Here is a 14,979-nt window from a genome sequence, read left to right as displayed (position 1 = left end):
ATTTTCTTCTACATAAAACATCATTCAATAGGCGTGATTGTTTCTAAGAAAAATATATCATGTAGAATGAGCTGCTTTTTATTTCTTTGTGCTTCCTCCTAGAATCTTATGTCTTATGCAGTGAACTTTATTACAACATACTACTATGCGATAACCATTACTCTTTTGCTTTTCTGAAACGAGAATAATAAATTGTAATGTCTTTTTGTGTATTAAAATCTTTCCACCAGTAGTGCATTTAGGTGCTGATCACCAATTTGATGCTGATCAGTACTGAAAAATAAATTCTAGTTGAATTCATACGGAATTTTATAACAGGAACTATCGAGGTAAAGGATTTTAAAGTCAGGTATGTTTGAAGCATTTCTGTACAGTCAGAATGCAGCTGACCTCTAAAGTGAAAAATGCTTCCACAACTTTTGTTTTTTTTTTTGCTAACACAGTAGGATTAGTCGGAATGGAATATGCAAATTACCTTACCAAGAATGCAGGAGATTCCAAATAGAAGGTGAAACTGTCATTGTTAGGGTTGGCTCAGCGCAGGTGAACTTCATGACAAAATTTTCATAAAAATGTAATAACTTATGTAAGCTTTACGATTTACATAGAAGTTCGGGTCTGTGCTCATTAGAAGTTTTGCAAAGTCGAATAATGATGAATTAACTAAGCCGACTTGCATACAATATGGGTTAAGAGTGTAAGTAGCAGGTATTTATGATTCAACTTCAAAGTAACACAAAGTTCGTCTAAAATTTTTAGTTCGAAAACTAAAAATGTCGGAAATTAATATTAACGATTTAATTTTACGACTGTTGAACGTTGGACAGCCAGCTAAAGGTCTCACGAAAACTGTTCGTGAGCCTGAAATCGCATCACTTTGCCGTAAGTTCTTTTTAAATGCTAGGTCAGTATGGTATCCTTAATAGGGTTTTCGGTTTACGTGGTATCCTCAGTTAGGTTTTCAACTTGGAATATATGAATCAGACTTTACATAGAGTAGCCGACATTAGGAAGGGTCAACTTTCGTATGGAAATGCAAACTCTAAATCCTGATGGAAAAACTAATCTAATGAATTATGCATGGATTTTGAGATGAAACGGAAGAGAAGAGCAGTTTTGTTGTTTTCATTAACAGTTAGATTTTCGTTTTTTAGCTGAGAAACCAGATTTTGAATATTGTTAGTGACATTGCTGATGTGTCAGCCATTAGGATAAGACTTTCTCAAATTCAACAAATTCCACAATATCCTTAAATTTAGGTAAAGCTCGCGACATTTTCATAGCACAACCATCGCTAATAGAAATCGATCCACCGGTTCGTATTTGTGGTGATACGCACGGTCAATACGGCGACTTATTACGAATATTCGGTCGTGGCGGTTTTCCTCCCCTTGCCAATTACTTATTCTTAGGGGATTACATAGATCGTGGACATCAAAATCTCGAAACTATCATATTACTATTTTGTTACAAAGTTTGTATCATTTGTCATCAGAAATGTTTCGATTTTGCTAAAATTCATTCATGAAAGTAATCTTCAAAAAGTCGTGCAAAACATAAGTAAGTTTTAATTAAAGCAGTTAGGAAGTGCAGTGTTTAAATAATTTTAACCAATTTATTTGCAATACTTGAAACTACATATTAAAATAATTATTTAAATGAGCTATCAACTCTCGCGATATATTGTGGCAATGGTGAAAGTTGAAAATTTTCACGTAGGTGAAATTTCCAAATAACTTCTTTCTACTCCGCGGGAACCATGAATGTGCAAATGTTAATCGCGTATATGGCTTTTATGAAGAATGTATACGTCGTTTTAATTCAGTTCACCTATGGCAAATATTTCAGGTTCAAGAATTTATCAAATTTCTTTTTAGAATTTCTTTTCTCAAATATTGAAATGGATTTTTCTAGGTTTAAAAAAACTTTCATATGAGAACTGGACAGAACCAATCAATATTTAATTTTAAATAATATCGAAAGAATTAAAAAATATACCCGTCAGTTATGAGTTACTTCAACTTGCAAAATCAGAAATATGGGATGAATGATACATTTAAACAGTTTCGATTTTCAAAACGGCTGAGTTTGCAGGACACATTTCAATGCATGCCATTAACGGCATTGGTTGGTGAACGTATACTGTGCATGCATGGTGGTATATCGCCGCAGTTGAAAAGCCTTCAGCAGTTGCGAGAAATTAAAAGACCAGTCGATATCACAAGTCCATCACTGGAAATGGATTTACTGTGGGCAGATCCGGTAATAGGTATTAGCGGATTTCAAATGAATATGCGAGGGGCTTCTTTTGGATTTGGAGCTGATATTTTGGCTGCACTGTGTAAAGAATTAAATATTGATATGGTAAGAAAATTCCTTTTCATTTTTCGCAAAACCAATAATAAGACTGGAAAACAGATGAAATAATGATTTAGAGCTGTGCTTTAATATAATTTTTCTTTTTGGCTAGAAAATTTGATGAAGTTTTGTACAGGTGGCTCGTGCTCATCAAGTAGTGCAAGATGGATATGAATTTTTTGGAGGCCGTAAATGTGTCACGATATTTTCCGCACCTCATTACTGTGGGCAGTTTGACAATGCGGCAGCTGTAATGTCCGTGGACCAAAATCTTTTGTGCTCATTCCAGATTTTAAGGCCAACCATAGGCCGAGCTACTGCCAGAATTATACCAACTTCCATGGGCAAATGTTGATTATCTTGCTTTCCTTATGTAATAGTAAAGAGTAATAAAAGACATTGAATGTCAGTTGTTGATGTTTCTTTCAAAAAAGAAAAAAATTTCCTTGAAAATTGGATGCATTTGGTATCAGTTGAAATAAAATGATTCACTGACCAACTGATGTCTTACCAAATTTGACTAATTTAGAGATCTCAAAAGTCAATTTCGATTATGTAATTTCTTAAAATCATATTAAATTTGAATTACTGAATGTTAATTTACTTGAAGAACGATTCACAGTTTTTCTATCTGTTACTCTAATTTACATAAAAGCAAACATTTTAATATTTCAATTATCGAAACAGATATAAATGTGGTTGAAATGACATTGATACCATTTATTACTTGAGTGACGGATTCGTGTGACAATACGTGCTGAAGATCTTATTTGCGAATGTATTTAAACTTCATTAAAACAATAACGCTCGTGCTAATAATCATTTCTGAGGTATTCTTTTGGGGAACTGTTCTTTGATTTACAAATATTTTGATTGAAAAATTATTGACTATGGCCATGACCAATTAAACTTCGTAATTTCTTTCATTGAATTGTGGGATTGATGGAAATATTAGTGCTGTCATTGTTTGATATCTTGCGGTTCATAGCTCAATGCTAGCAATTAGGCTATTAGAAACTTTGAAAGAAATACAACATTACTAATATTTAATACGGATAAGTGACAACGATTTTATTGCTTTTAGGAAAGATTATGGAAAAATGGGGAATCACTTGTCGAAAATTTTGTGGATGGAATGTATCTTTCCATATTCATCGATAATTTTGTAGGAGCAACGGAAATTGTTGAGAATTATGAGCTACCAGCACACTCTAACTTACATGAAAGAAAATTGATAAAACGTTCCAGAAGACAACTTGTTGAAGCAGAAATAAAGTAAGCCACGCTACTAACGTACGAAATTTTTAGACCAAACCCTCTGTGAAAAATATAGTTTAGCATACTTCAGATCATATGCTACAATTCTGATAACATCAGCAGTAATAGTGGCATTGGCAACATTTGTTTGTCTGATCATTATGTTACATATCTTTATCTATATGAGATGGGGTATCACTCGTCAGCTCATTCTTCTCAATACCAAGGTTTATTTTTGTTTCCTGTAGCTGTAACTACAGTTTTTTTCTTATCAATTACTCATCATACAATTCAGAGTAGAATACTAGCATGGCGGTGAGAGTACTTTCCTAAGAATGTTTTGGGATATTAAAGGTTTGTGCGCTCGAGTCGCGTCTTGGAACACGTCAACTGTCGGAAGAATTACAGAGGAAATTGTGTGAAGAAATTGGTGTCGCATTTGGAACAGTCCAAAATGAACGACAGAAATTTGTTCAAGAAGTTGTTAATGGTACTTCTAAGTTATTAAGGATACCGTTATGCGCTTTTACTTCTACAAATATAGCTTCATTTTTTAATGATTTCTTAAATATAAAATCTAGATGAATACACTTTACTGAATCAACTAATTTTTTTTTAATTTCTAAATTTTAATTTTGTCTTGATACATTGACTTGAATTACTAGTGCCAGATGAAAACACTCCAAAATCTTGTAACAAATTCCTTAGAGTACAGTTATTGTTTTTTATAAGTTCTTCCGTTTGTTCTTAAATAAGTCTTATAGTAGTTTTGTTACTAAATGTTACTGACCTTATTTGAGAAAAAAAAAAAAAAAAACTTGCTTATCTTTTGTAACTACTTTACTGAATCAACTAATTTTTTTAATTTCTGTGTAACTACTTAATGTCATAACATTAAATATTAGTTCTCAAGTAATGAAGTGATTGAACATTTGATTTCATCAAATTTTGCAGAAGAAAGAAAAATGGTCGAAGAAGTGGTAAAATCAGAAAGTGAACCACAATATGAAACAATGTGCGGGATAGGCGATGAAGTTTTTACCACCAAAAAAGGCGGCGGTATATGTTCCTATTTTTAAGAACTTTTGATGAAAAATTTTTAGTGATCCATAAGACAGCAAAAGAATCGAAACTGTATATAATATGGTATGGTATTTTTTACAGAAAAGAATACCCCTAGACCAGCTCCAGTTCCGTCTTCCGAAAAGCCAGATGAAGGTAATTGATTTCCTGGATGCTTTTTAAAGACATATTTCTTTGAAATGAAAATGGATTTACAGTCTGAAACAAATTACCAGTATAATTTCCTAAATTCTATAAGATTTGCAGATAATCATTATGAGAACGTACCAAAAGGTAAGCTTCTTTATTCCTTATATTCAATATTCTGGGTGAAAAACATAATCAAATTACCTGTCTTCTATTTCATCTTGTGCTGCAATTCAAAAATAATTAGCTGAATATGTTAAGAAATGCATCTTTATTTTACAATTCTTTGTCATTTATACCGTGCGATGGAATTTATGGAAAACGGAGACATATCCAGTCTTTCGTTCGGTATTCCTAATTGATTGGTAGTTTTGATTTAGATTAGTCATTATAAGCGACAGGCCACAGTGCCCAGTGACAATATTTTTCTGTAAACTTATACTAATCCCCAAAATGTGTTTTAGACTCATGGAATTAGGGATTTATAAGAAAATTAAGTATGAACATTAAAGTTGTAGAGTCAAATTTGCAAATAATTCTAACATTCTAAATAACATGCAATCAACTTTTCAGCAAATAAAAAAGTACCAGAAAAAACTTCAAAAAGTGAGCTGTTTCTTTATTCTGTTAACACTTGCTTAAAATTTTGGTTTACTTTTCATTAAAAAAAAAAAAAAAAAAAAAAAAAAAAAGGAAAAAAGAAATTTAACGAAATTTTAAAATGACAAGTGAAATTTTATTACTGTATTATACAAAGCAATTATAGGATCAGCAATTGCACCAACACAACAGATTAAAGGCTAGCTCATTATTAATGCTGCATATATATTGAAAAATTAAATTCGTTGAAAGGAATATTTTAGTATTTTTATCCTGCTTAAAAGTATATAACAAATGGCACGGAAGCATTTTATTGAAAAGCTTGAAGAAATAGTTCTAAATTAATATGTTTAATTTAATCTAATATTTGCTTTATTTGAAAATGAACAGCACCAGCAGTTGGTGGTATGGTGGATGAAGCAGATCCCAAGTATCAAACTCTTGTTGGCATGGATAACGAAAAAATTTTCTCTGAAAAAAAAGGTAATTTGATTTAATTCAAATTAAACAGGACAAATTATATCCAATATCGCCGTAGTTTCAGTGCTCATTACTGATACAAATCGAATTCAGATTTCTGAACAGCTGCAATTACAACATTCAATTCTTAATGATGGCCAATTTCACTTGCTATATCGTACTATTCCATAGTTCATGTTTCATAAGCTCAGCTTCTTAGAGCAAATTTATTTCAATTTGAAGAACTGGGGAAATTCCATTGATAATTTGCAATTTTATGTCTGATCTAACTGTTATTTGCAGAAGGCAAGCTACAGGAAACACAAGAAATTAAGCGTAATTTTTATATTTCAATTTATATAATACTTTGAAAATCATCACTTAGAACTTTAGAGTGGTTGAGAAATAAAACAACGATATGCTTTCGTCGGTCTTGAACTCCACCAAGCTGTAATTGTGTGACCGATCTAACTATACAGTCAAAAAAGAAATAAGATTAAAAAACACAGATACTTCTTTTAAATTCATTCCAATGAACTGAACTGCAGCACCGACAATAGGCGGTGTGGTAGATCAAGCAGATCCAGCTTATCAAACACTTGTCGGTATGGAAAATGGGAAAGTTTTTCAAGAAAAAGGCAAATAATTTCACTTTTTTAGTCAAGCAATCAGGCTAATGATAAAACTTTTGACAAACAAATAATTGGAAAATTATCTGAGTTCCAAAGAATCCTTTTTCAGTCTTCTATATTCCAAATAGTCATATTTAACTTATGTTAGTAGTAAAAATGTATTTACCGTTAAAATAATTGTTTCATTTTTTATTTCGAAGCAGCTGTAGCGAAAATAATCCTCCTTTCAGCTTGAAAAGTACCAAAAGAAGATAGATGATATTTTAATTTGTAGTCCACCTGTGCACTGTGTATTAAAATTGTTATTTTAAAATTCTGTGGCATCTCTAAATCGACAGAAATATAATGAAAATGGCCTATTTTAAAAATCTGTCTTTCCCATATTGCTTCATAGTTTGACCAAACCAATCTTTGTATAATAGGTCTGACCAACCAAACCAATCTTAGTATAACACAAACTGAATTTAAAATTGATAAATGCCTAGCTATGTTATAGTGCAGTAAAACGCATTATAAAAACTAAAACAGCTTCGTAAGCAAAAGATTAGATACCAATAAGTGTAAACAAAAACAGAGAACGGAAAAATGTAAAGGATGACTTGAAGCAGATGAACATCTTACACGCCAAATCGAGCAAATGAACGAACAATCGATCGAAAGAAATACAGAAATATTCATAAGGATGGGATCGTGGTGTTGCGTTGTGATCCTGGATGGCCATAGCCACGACGGAGGTACTTTCATTAGTAGGTGGAGAGATGTGTTTATCTGAGCAAGGGGAAGGATTTTTAGTTAGTTGTATTTAGTTTTGAGAGAGATCGAACAATTCGTAGTTTTTAGACAAGACAGTTCTTAATTCTTAGTTTTTTTTTTTTTTTTTTTATCCTTTCCTTACTTAAATATCTCACTTTTCCCAATATTCTCTTTATTCCATTGCATGAATTGGATTGAGTGGGTGACTAAGGGAAAGTAAAAGCTTCCAGCAAAAATACTTGTTCATCATTTATTGTGATATTGTTTTCTTGTTTTGATGTATATCTTAAAGAATGATTTGGCAATGTTTCCTACACAGTTGCTTCATGCTTCATTTTTCCCACATTTTTTCCATAATTCTTCACAGACAACTCTGTATATGGCGCTCCTTAAGGAAGATATGTTTAGAAAGATATTCATCAAGAAAAAAGTGGTATGTCTACTGAAAACATAAGTATTAAGTCTCAAAAACTTGGTGAAGCAGTACATGAAGGATGGCTGATGAAGAGAGGCGAGCACATCAAGAATTGGAGGCCAAGGTAAGAATACTATTAATCAGTAATGAGGAGATTTATATTGGTTGTAGTTTTGGGATGTAAGGTTTTTTTTCGCTTTTGCAGATATTTCGTTCTTTTCAAGGATGGTGCTTTGTTAGGGTTCAGAGCGAAACCTGATCCAGACCAGCCACTTCCCGATCCATTGAATGATTTTACAGTTAAAAATGTTCAGGTAACTGGATTTGGTCTTTTCTGAAATTTTGATTCGTTTTTGCTTTTTTAACGAAAAATTTGTTTATCATCGAGAGTGATTTCGAAAGGTTATAGGTTGATGTCTTATTTTGAATTTTGATTAGATTATTAAATGCCATTTATTATGCAGATCTAGGGTAAGATCTTCTAAGCTTATAGGCCTGTTTCAATATAAATTGTTGAATTAATCCAAAAGATTATTTCGACTAAAGGCTTTCTGTTTTAGTTGATGAAAGTAGAAAGGCCAAAACCAAACACATTCCTAGTTCGTGGCCTGCAGTGGACAACCGTCATTGAAAGAATGTTTAATGCTGAGAGTGCCGAAATACGTGAGGGATGGATTAATGCAATAAAGGTTTCCGTCTTTCATTCGATTTACGATTATGCATAAAATAATTATCAAGACCCATTACTCGTTTACTTTCTATCCAGATTTGTATCAGATATTTAGGTTGTTTCGGACTCGCTTAAGGAGTCGGAATCTGAAATGGATACAGAAATAATGGAAGAATCTAGTATTCTGTCCGAAGTAAATCGTCAGATAACAACTACGCATGAGCAACTCAAAATGTCAGTGAACAGTGGAGGACGAGATATGATGAGTATGGCTGATGCTGCAGAAGCTGCACGAAGAGATAAGATCGTAACTTTCATATAATTTGTTTAAAAGAGGCTCTTAGTAATGTCATATGCTTTTTTTTTCAAAAAAAAAAAAGACCAAAGCATGATGCTTAATCATATTGCTTATGTAAAATTTTGTATGCTGGTAGAGCAGCCATCAATAATGAATGATATACATATATCAGTTTGGGTAAGTTATTGTTCGTTAGCGGAAATCCCATAAAATCAGGAATTTTGTTTGACTAATATTTGACTAGCTGATGTGTTGTATGCATCATCTGCATACTTCGCAGTTAACCTACTGGCAGAATATGTTTGGTATCCCTTGTAATTCTAGCTACTGCAACTTAGAAATTTATATCACTCTATTCAGATTGTTATAATAATTTTCAATTATTTCTCATTGCAGTCTTTAGAAGATTTCGAATTCCTGAAAGTACTAGGTAAAGGTACTTTTGGTAAAGTAATCTTGTGTAAAGAACAACGAACAAGGAAACTTTATGCAATCAAAATATTGAAGAAAGAAGTCATTATTCAAAAGGTCCGCTGTTATTCAAATTAGTAGAGTAAATATCTCAGATCTCAAAGGTCTGCAGAACTAGCTGTTATAGTTGTGCTCACTTTTTGCTTGCATTTAACTAATGTCAGAGTCATTGTAATATTTCTGGTATTATATGAGTCACCGATACACTGGATCTTTATTATAAAAAAGATATAATTGGAAAAGTAATAAGCCGTAGTAAATGTACGACTGTTTTCAGGATGAAGTGGCGCATACTTTAACAGAGAATCGTGTGTTACAAAGATGCAAACATCCGTTTCTAACTGTTAGTATATCTGAAAAATTTTTATCAGGATATTTATTTGGGATGTGTTTCAATGGCCATGTAATATATATTTTTATTGCCTGGGATATGGAAAATTCAAAATTTTTATAGATTCTATTTTGCTGCTTCCGGGTTTTGCTTTTTTTAAAACCTTTTCATGTTTTACTTTTCGTTGATATTGCTCAACATGTTTTTTTTTCCAAAAATATTTTTGCTGCTAAAAAGTAATTTAAGCATGACTCATCAATATTATTTGGTTATCAGCTGGATTATTCATTTGATAGAAATTAATTTTTTACTAGGTTTCTATCTTTTACTCTTCTGTTTCAGTTCTTTCTGCTTTCTATGTTGATAAGTAATCTCGCATTTTTCTTGCCAATGAATAATTAAGACTTCATTCATTGGTAAGAAAAATGTTTATCTTAGTTAATTAGAGTTTAAAGTTTTCTTCAGCTTGCTTTGCGATGGTTCTTATTTTTCAACTCAGAAACTCATTCCATAAAATTATTTACAAGTTATACTATTTTCCACGCGAAGAGAAATAATGAGATTGTGTTCCACTGCTCTATTCTTTTGTGTCTTTTGTATTCGTGTCATTTTAGTCATTTATTCTTCTCTATATTCATATATATTCAGATTCTTCCAAATTATAATGGGATAAGGAGGGAAGATTCATTCAATCTTAGATTCATTTTGAAAAAAAATGAATTTTTCTCTCGCAGAAGAAACCTTCACATGAATGTTATCCTCTTTGTCTGTGCAAAAGTTATATACTTTTCTGTGTATGTTGTAGTTGTTTGTTTTAGCAGCTGAAGTACAGTTTCCAAACGCCCTTTCATTTGTGTTTCGTGATGGAATTTGCGAATGGTGGTGAATTATTTTTCCACTTACAACAGAATCGGATCTTTAGCGAAACCAGAACACAGTTTTACGGCGCTGAAATTATCCTTGCACTTGGTTACCTGCATGAACAATGCATTGTTTATAGGGATATGAAGGTTAGTACTTCACATCCTTTGGAATTGCACAAAGGATCTCTTTTATCGATAATTTCGATCCACTTTTTAGTACTTTGTTTTTCACAAAAATAGTCATAATTAGTTGCTACTTTTTTCGCTTTTTCATAACCATTTTTTGCACACGTTATTTTTGTATTATACAGTTTTATGGAGGTCTGCTAGAACACTGGCTCAAGCGAAATAGATAGATCTTTGAATTGATGGCTTTTGTATTTGATGGCTAAGGAGAATTAACTACTAGATGTGCTTTTTATTTCTTTTCTCACTTGTTCAAAAAACCATTTCTGGAGCATTCTTTCTGGAGTATTTTCATTGCAAGTGATTGCTTATATCGGTTCTTGGAAAAAGGATTCCTTGAAAAACTTCCAATAATATTAGATAATAAGTTTAAGTATTTGAGAAGGAAAAATCTAATAGATTTATCCTTCAAAAAATTTAAAGCACTTTGTTGGTTGCACTCAGATCTACACTTTTCTGAAAAGTTTTATTATGATTTTTTGCATGCCTTAATTAATTTTAAAACACTAATTGCACTGCTTGTTCCTTTTCTTCATCGGATTATGGACATTTTATAGAAATATTGAAGATTTCATGTTTCAAACGTCTCTTTGCAAATTTTTGTACTACATCATCGTAGTCTATGTTTTTAATTTAGTGTTTTCCACTTTTCTAGACTGTTGTCTTTGGAAGCTGTAAAATGGGTTATTTTTGTTCATGATATGTTTTATGATGAATTGACATGGGTCGTATTGGCCATCGAAATTTTACGTTTTAGTATCAAAATATCGTGGATTCTATATTTTTCATATTCTTTCAAAATTGGCTTACTGATTTTTAGTTTTTCTCTTATCAAAATTTGTGAGTACCAAAAATTCAAAAGCATACATTAAAAAATGGAAAATTCCTAATCTTTTGATGAATTTCTCAATGGAACCGTTTACGAAAGTGAGAAAAGCAGTTTTGTGTAGGAACTACGATATTCATTTCAAACCAGTGATCGACTATGCTTTGTTATGGAATTTGCAATTGGCGGTGATCTTTATTATCACCTTAATAAGGAAGTACAGTTGAAAAGAGCAGGATTCAGTGAATCACGTACTTGCTTCTACGGTGCTGAAATCGTCTCCGCAGTTGGCTATTTGCACGCAAACAATATTATTTATCGAGATCTGAAGGTTTGATGCTGTTATAGAAGAGGCTAAATCAAATGCACACGCACTTTCAAACATTGAAGGCTGAATAGGATGCCTTGGGAAGCACATTTGACTGATTACACTGAATCTTATGCTTTGGATTCTTAAAACAGATAAAATTCTGTTCATTTTAAATCAAAAATTTCAGAAATTCATATATTTGAACTCTACGTTTTGGTGTACTTTTTCCTCAGTTTCTTTGTTCGCATGTAATTACTGCATGTAGCTTAGAGCAACGCTAATTTTTCAATTGCAAAGGGGAACGGGAAGTGTTTTGGGTGAATTGGAATTCAGCAGTAAAAATACCGATAAGTTACTTAAAAATTGTTTCGGTTTTAAGCGTTGTTTTATGCTGCAAAGTCTGTGTCGTTAATGCTGTGCCACTTTCGAGTTCCATCAAATATTTAAATAATTCTAAATGTGGCTTTCGAAATTTTAGTTAGAAAATTTGCTTCTGGACAAAGATGGCCATATAAAGATAGCCGATTTTGGTTTGTGTAAGGAAGACATATCCTTCGGTGATCGAACAAGGACTTTTTGTGGTACACCAGAATATTTAGCTCCCGAGGTAGTGTTCTTGCATAAAAATTACTGTTAATACGCTGTTTTTGAAGATGATTAGTTATTTTATTTAAGACCATTTCTATTTAAAACAGAATTCTTTTTTCGATTTATAGGTACTCGAAGATAATGACTATGGTCGTGCAGTGGATTGGTGGGGTGTCGGTGTTGTGATGTATGAAATGATGTGTGGCCGTTTACCGTTTTATTCAAAGGATCATGAAAAATTGTTTGAGCTAATTCTTACTGGTGCTATACGTTTTCCATCAAAATTAACAGCACCAGCTAGAGCTTTGCTCACTGGATTGCTGGTTAAAGATCCGAATCAAAGGTTAGGCAAAATATTCAAATCACTTGTAATTTAATATCTTACTGTCTAATAACTTTTATTTCTCTGAAAATCAATTTAAGTGTTGATTTATTCTTTAGTGTTAATCAATACAATAAAATTCAAATAAGTCAATTTAGACTTGGTGGAGGACCGGAAGACGCGCAAGAAATTATGCAGCACGAATTTTTTAATAATATCGACTGGGAAAAGTTGTATCGGAAAGAAATCACTCCTCCATTCAGGCCGAACGTTCAATCGGATACTGATACATGTTACTTCGACAAGGTTATTTCTTATCACTTAATTTTTGCATAAATGAAATAATAATATTATTCGGTAATATGTTGCTGTTAAAATAAAACTCAGGATATTTATATTAAAAAGCAGTGTATGTCCAAATTTTCTAAAGGAGTATTAGAATTTCTTTGTTATATATATATATATATATATGGTTATTTGCAGGAATTTACTCAGGCTCCAGTACAACTTACTCCACCATCAGTTCGTTCAGGACCTTTGGATACAGTTGATGAAATGGATGAAATGCAAAATAATTTTGTACAATTTTCTTTTCACAATGCAGTGTCGTCTCCTTTGCGTAATGTTAATGATACAATGGACGCACTCGAATAATAATCATATCATTAAATTTATTAATGAATTGGATAAATGTAGAACAAACTTGTCCAGAGTTAATTCCTTACAGAATTTTTAAATTTTGTTTTAAATTTTGTTTCGGGGCATAATCCTGCAAAGGATTTGGCCTTTGCTTACGTTTTTTCGTGATTCATTAGTCTTATAATTTTACTGGTAGGCTCTAAATATGTCAAAAATAAGTTATGAAAATAATTCTAAATCTCGCAAATTTTATTATTTTATTGTACAGGAAAATGTTACATTGGTGCTGTATTTACCTTTTTTGGATTCAAATTGTAAGTTTCGTATTATCCTTATTTTCGCTGTAGTTGTGTACTTTGCGTGTACTATCTTTACGAATTTATATGTATTTCTTCATTTTTAATGTGTTGTGTTTTCTCTGTCGGAGACTTACTACAGCATAGGATTTTGAACGGGTCTTGGTTTTCGTGAAATTTGTTTAACTTTAATCATTTGAAAAAATATATATAGGTCGAAGGGAGACATTAGATGTTATTTTATTGCACCTAATTTTTTGTTTTGGATCTACCGTAGGGTATTTATTTGTGTTTTCTACTTTTGTTTTCGTTCATGCTTGTATTCACTTCATTTTTCCAATTTGCATATAATGTCGATTCATTTGCCTCTTATGTTGTATTAGTATTTTTTATTGAGCTAAATTTGTACTTACTATGTGGGCAAATGAAATATGGACATTTGTTTCTGTCTTTTTTTTTTTTCGAAGTCTTTAAATGTCTGATGTAGCGAAGACATTGGACTTTTTTTTTTGAAATAAAGAACTTGAATGAGAAGAAACGAATGTTATTAAGAATTTCAAATGTTACACTGTTTTTTTCGGATCAAAATTACATTTTGGGACATTAATGAGGATGTCATTTCTACAACATTTGTAAAAACGAGTGCGGAATAGAATTGTTAGAATGCTATTATGAGGATTAATGATTAGGACTAGGGAATGGCAATCACTAAATCGAGTTTATGACTTCTGTGGGACGGTGTATTTTTGCTGCAAAGTCAGAGTTATGTGACATCAACCTCTAAGATGCATTTTAATGTATCTGCCAATTCGCTATGCAAAAAGGATTGGAATGCGGATTCGCCTCGTATTTTATTACCGTAGTATTGAAAACTTATGGAGCAAATATAACGCATTATCATTTTGTACTGAATGTAGTGTTCGTGATTGTATAATATATTATCCTTCACTCAACCTCCGGAAGTTATTCATGAACTGGTCGATTTCTAATTACTATTACTGATATCAAACTTCACTACGATATTCTAGGCTACATTTATTAAAATTTTATTGTAGGTCATACGATAAAGGGAAGGACATTCTATATTGGATGAACTGATTTATATTTCACTCTTAATCTTATTTTTAAATTCGGCACCTAAGATACGGACAAGTATCCCTTCTTAAAACATTTAATTTGACAAAGTGAGAAATATTTCGTACCACAGCATTAAAACGGGCTAAGTGTTTTGTCTTTTCTTTAGAGGATATGAATTTCCCTTTTTTAGACATAACACTAATCGTAGATAATTTTGTTAAAGGTGCTGCTGAAACTAAAAGCACAGATAAATATACAAAAACTTAAAATTAGTCTGAGCACCTTGCTTGGATATAATGCAGTTGTGAATATCGTCTAACCGTTAAGATCATTTTAAAAAAGAATTTGTCTGTCAGTGTACATATTAGAGTTCATGGTAGTAATTAATTAATAAACATATACAGATTTAGGACAAAGTT

General features: G+C 32.0%; 3 protein-coding genes across 6 annotated transcripts; all 3 read left to right on the top strand.

Annotated features, from left to right (window-relative positions):
* Positions 1–773: 773 nt before the first annotated feature.
* Bm12493 (Uncharacterized protein) lies at positions 774–2,713 on the top strand (the record flags this gene model as incomplete). Its single annotated transcript, XM_043081888.1, has 5 exons — positions 774–882; positions 1,260–1,474; positions 1,720–1,848; positions 2,095–2,364; positions 2,495–2,713. 5 exons carry the CDS (start codon positions 774–776, stop codon positions 2,711–2,713), a joined length of 942 nt encoding a protein of 313 aa, XP_042937822.1.
* Positions 2,714–3,134: 421 nt separating this feature from the next.
* Bm14671 (Uncharacterized protein) lies at positions 3,135–6,529 on the top strand (the record flags this gene model as incomplete). The annotated part of the gene is made up of 12 exons (XM_043081887.1): positions 3,135–3,188; positions 3,443–3,633; positions 3,707–3,842; positions 3,970–4,105; positions 4,570–4,674; positions 4,780–4,833; positions 4,945–4,971; positions 5,398–5,430; positions 5,591–5,623; positions 5,815–5,907; positions 6,187–6,219; positions 6,432–6,529. 12 exons carry the CDS (start codon positions 3,135–3,137, stop codon positions 6,527–6,529), a joined length of 993 nt encoding a protein of 330 aa, XP_042937821.1.
* A 1,174-nt stretch (positions 6,530–7,703) lies between these two features.
* Bma-akt-1 (Uncharacterized protein) lies at positions 7,704–13,202 on the top strand (the record flags this gene model as incomplete). 4 transcript variants are annotated; one of them, XM_043081884.1, is made up of 11 exons in its annotated part: positions 7,704–7,807; positions 7,889–7,997; positions 8,244–8,372; positions 8,469–8,660; positions 9,048–9,179; positions 9,400–9,465; positions 11,453–11,659; positions 12,117–12,245; positions 12,355–12,569; positions 12,707–12,854; positions 13,032–13,202. In XM_043081884.1, 11 exons carry the CDS (start codon positions 7,704–7,706, stop codon positions 13,200–13,202), a joined length of 1,602 nt encoding a protein of 533 aa, XP_042937818.1. The 4 variants fall into 4 exon arrangements, with proteins under 4 accessions (XP_042937818.1, XP_042937817.1, XP_042937820.1 ...); XM_043081883.1 differs by lacking the exon at positions 11,453–11,659 and adding an exon at positions 10,272–10,463; XM_043081886.1 differs by having other exon boundaries at positions 7,770–7,807.
* Positions 13,203–14,979: the final 1,777 nt, after the last annotated feature.

Source organism: Brugia malayi (assembly GCF_000002995.4).
Source record: "Brugia malayi strain FR3 genome assembly, contig: Bm_v4_Chr4_scaffold_001, whole genome shotgun sequence".
NCBI classification, from domain to species: domain Eukaryota; kingdom Metazoa; phylum Nematoda; class Chromadorea; order Rhabditida; family Onchocercidae; genus Brugia; species Brugia malayi.
The sequence above is the reverse complement of the archived record's forward strand: the minus strand, read 5'-3'. Positions and strand labels throughout refer to the sequence as shown.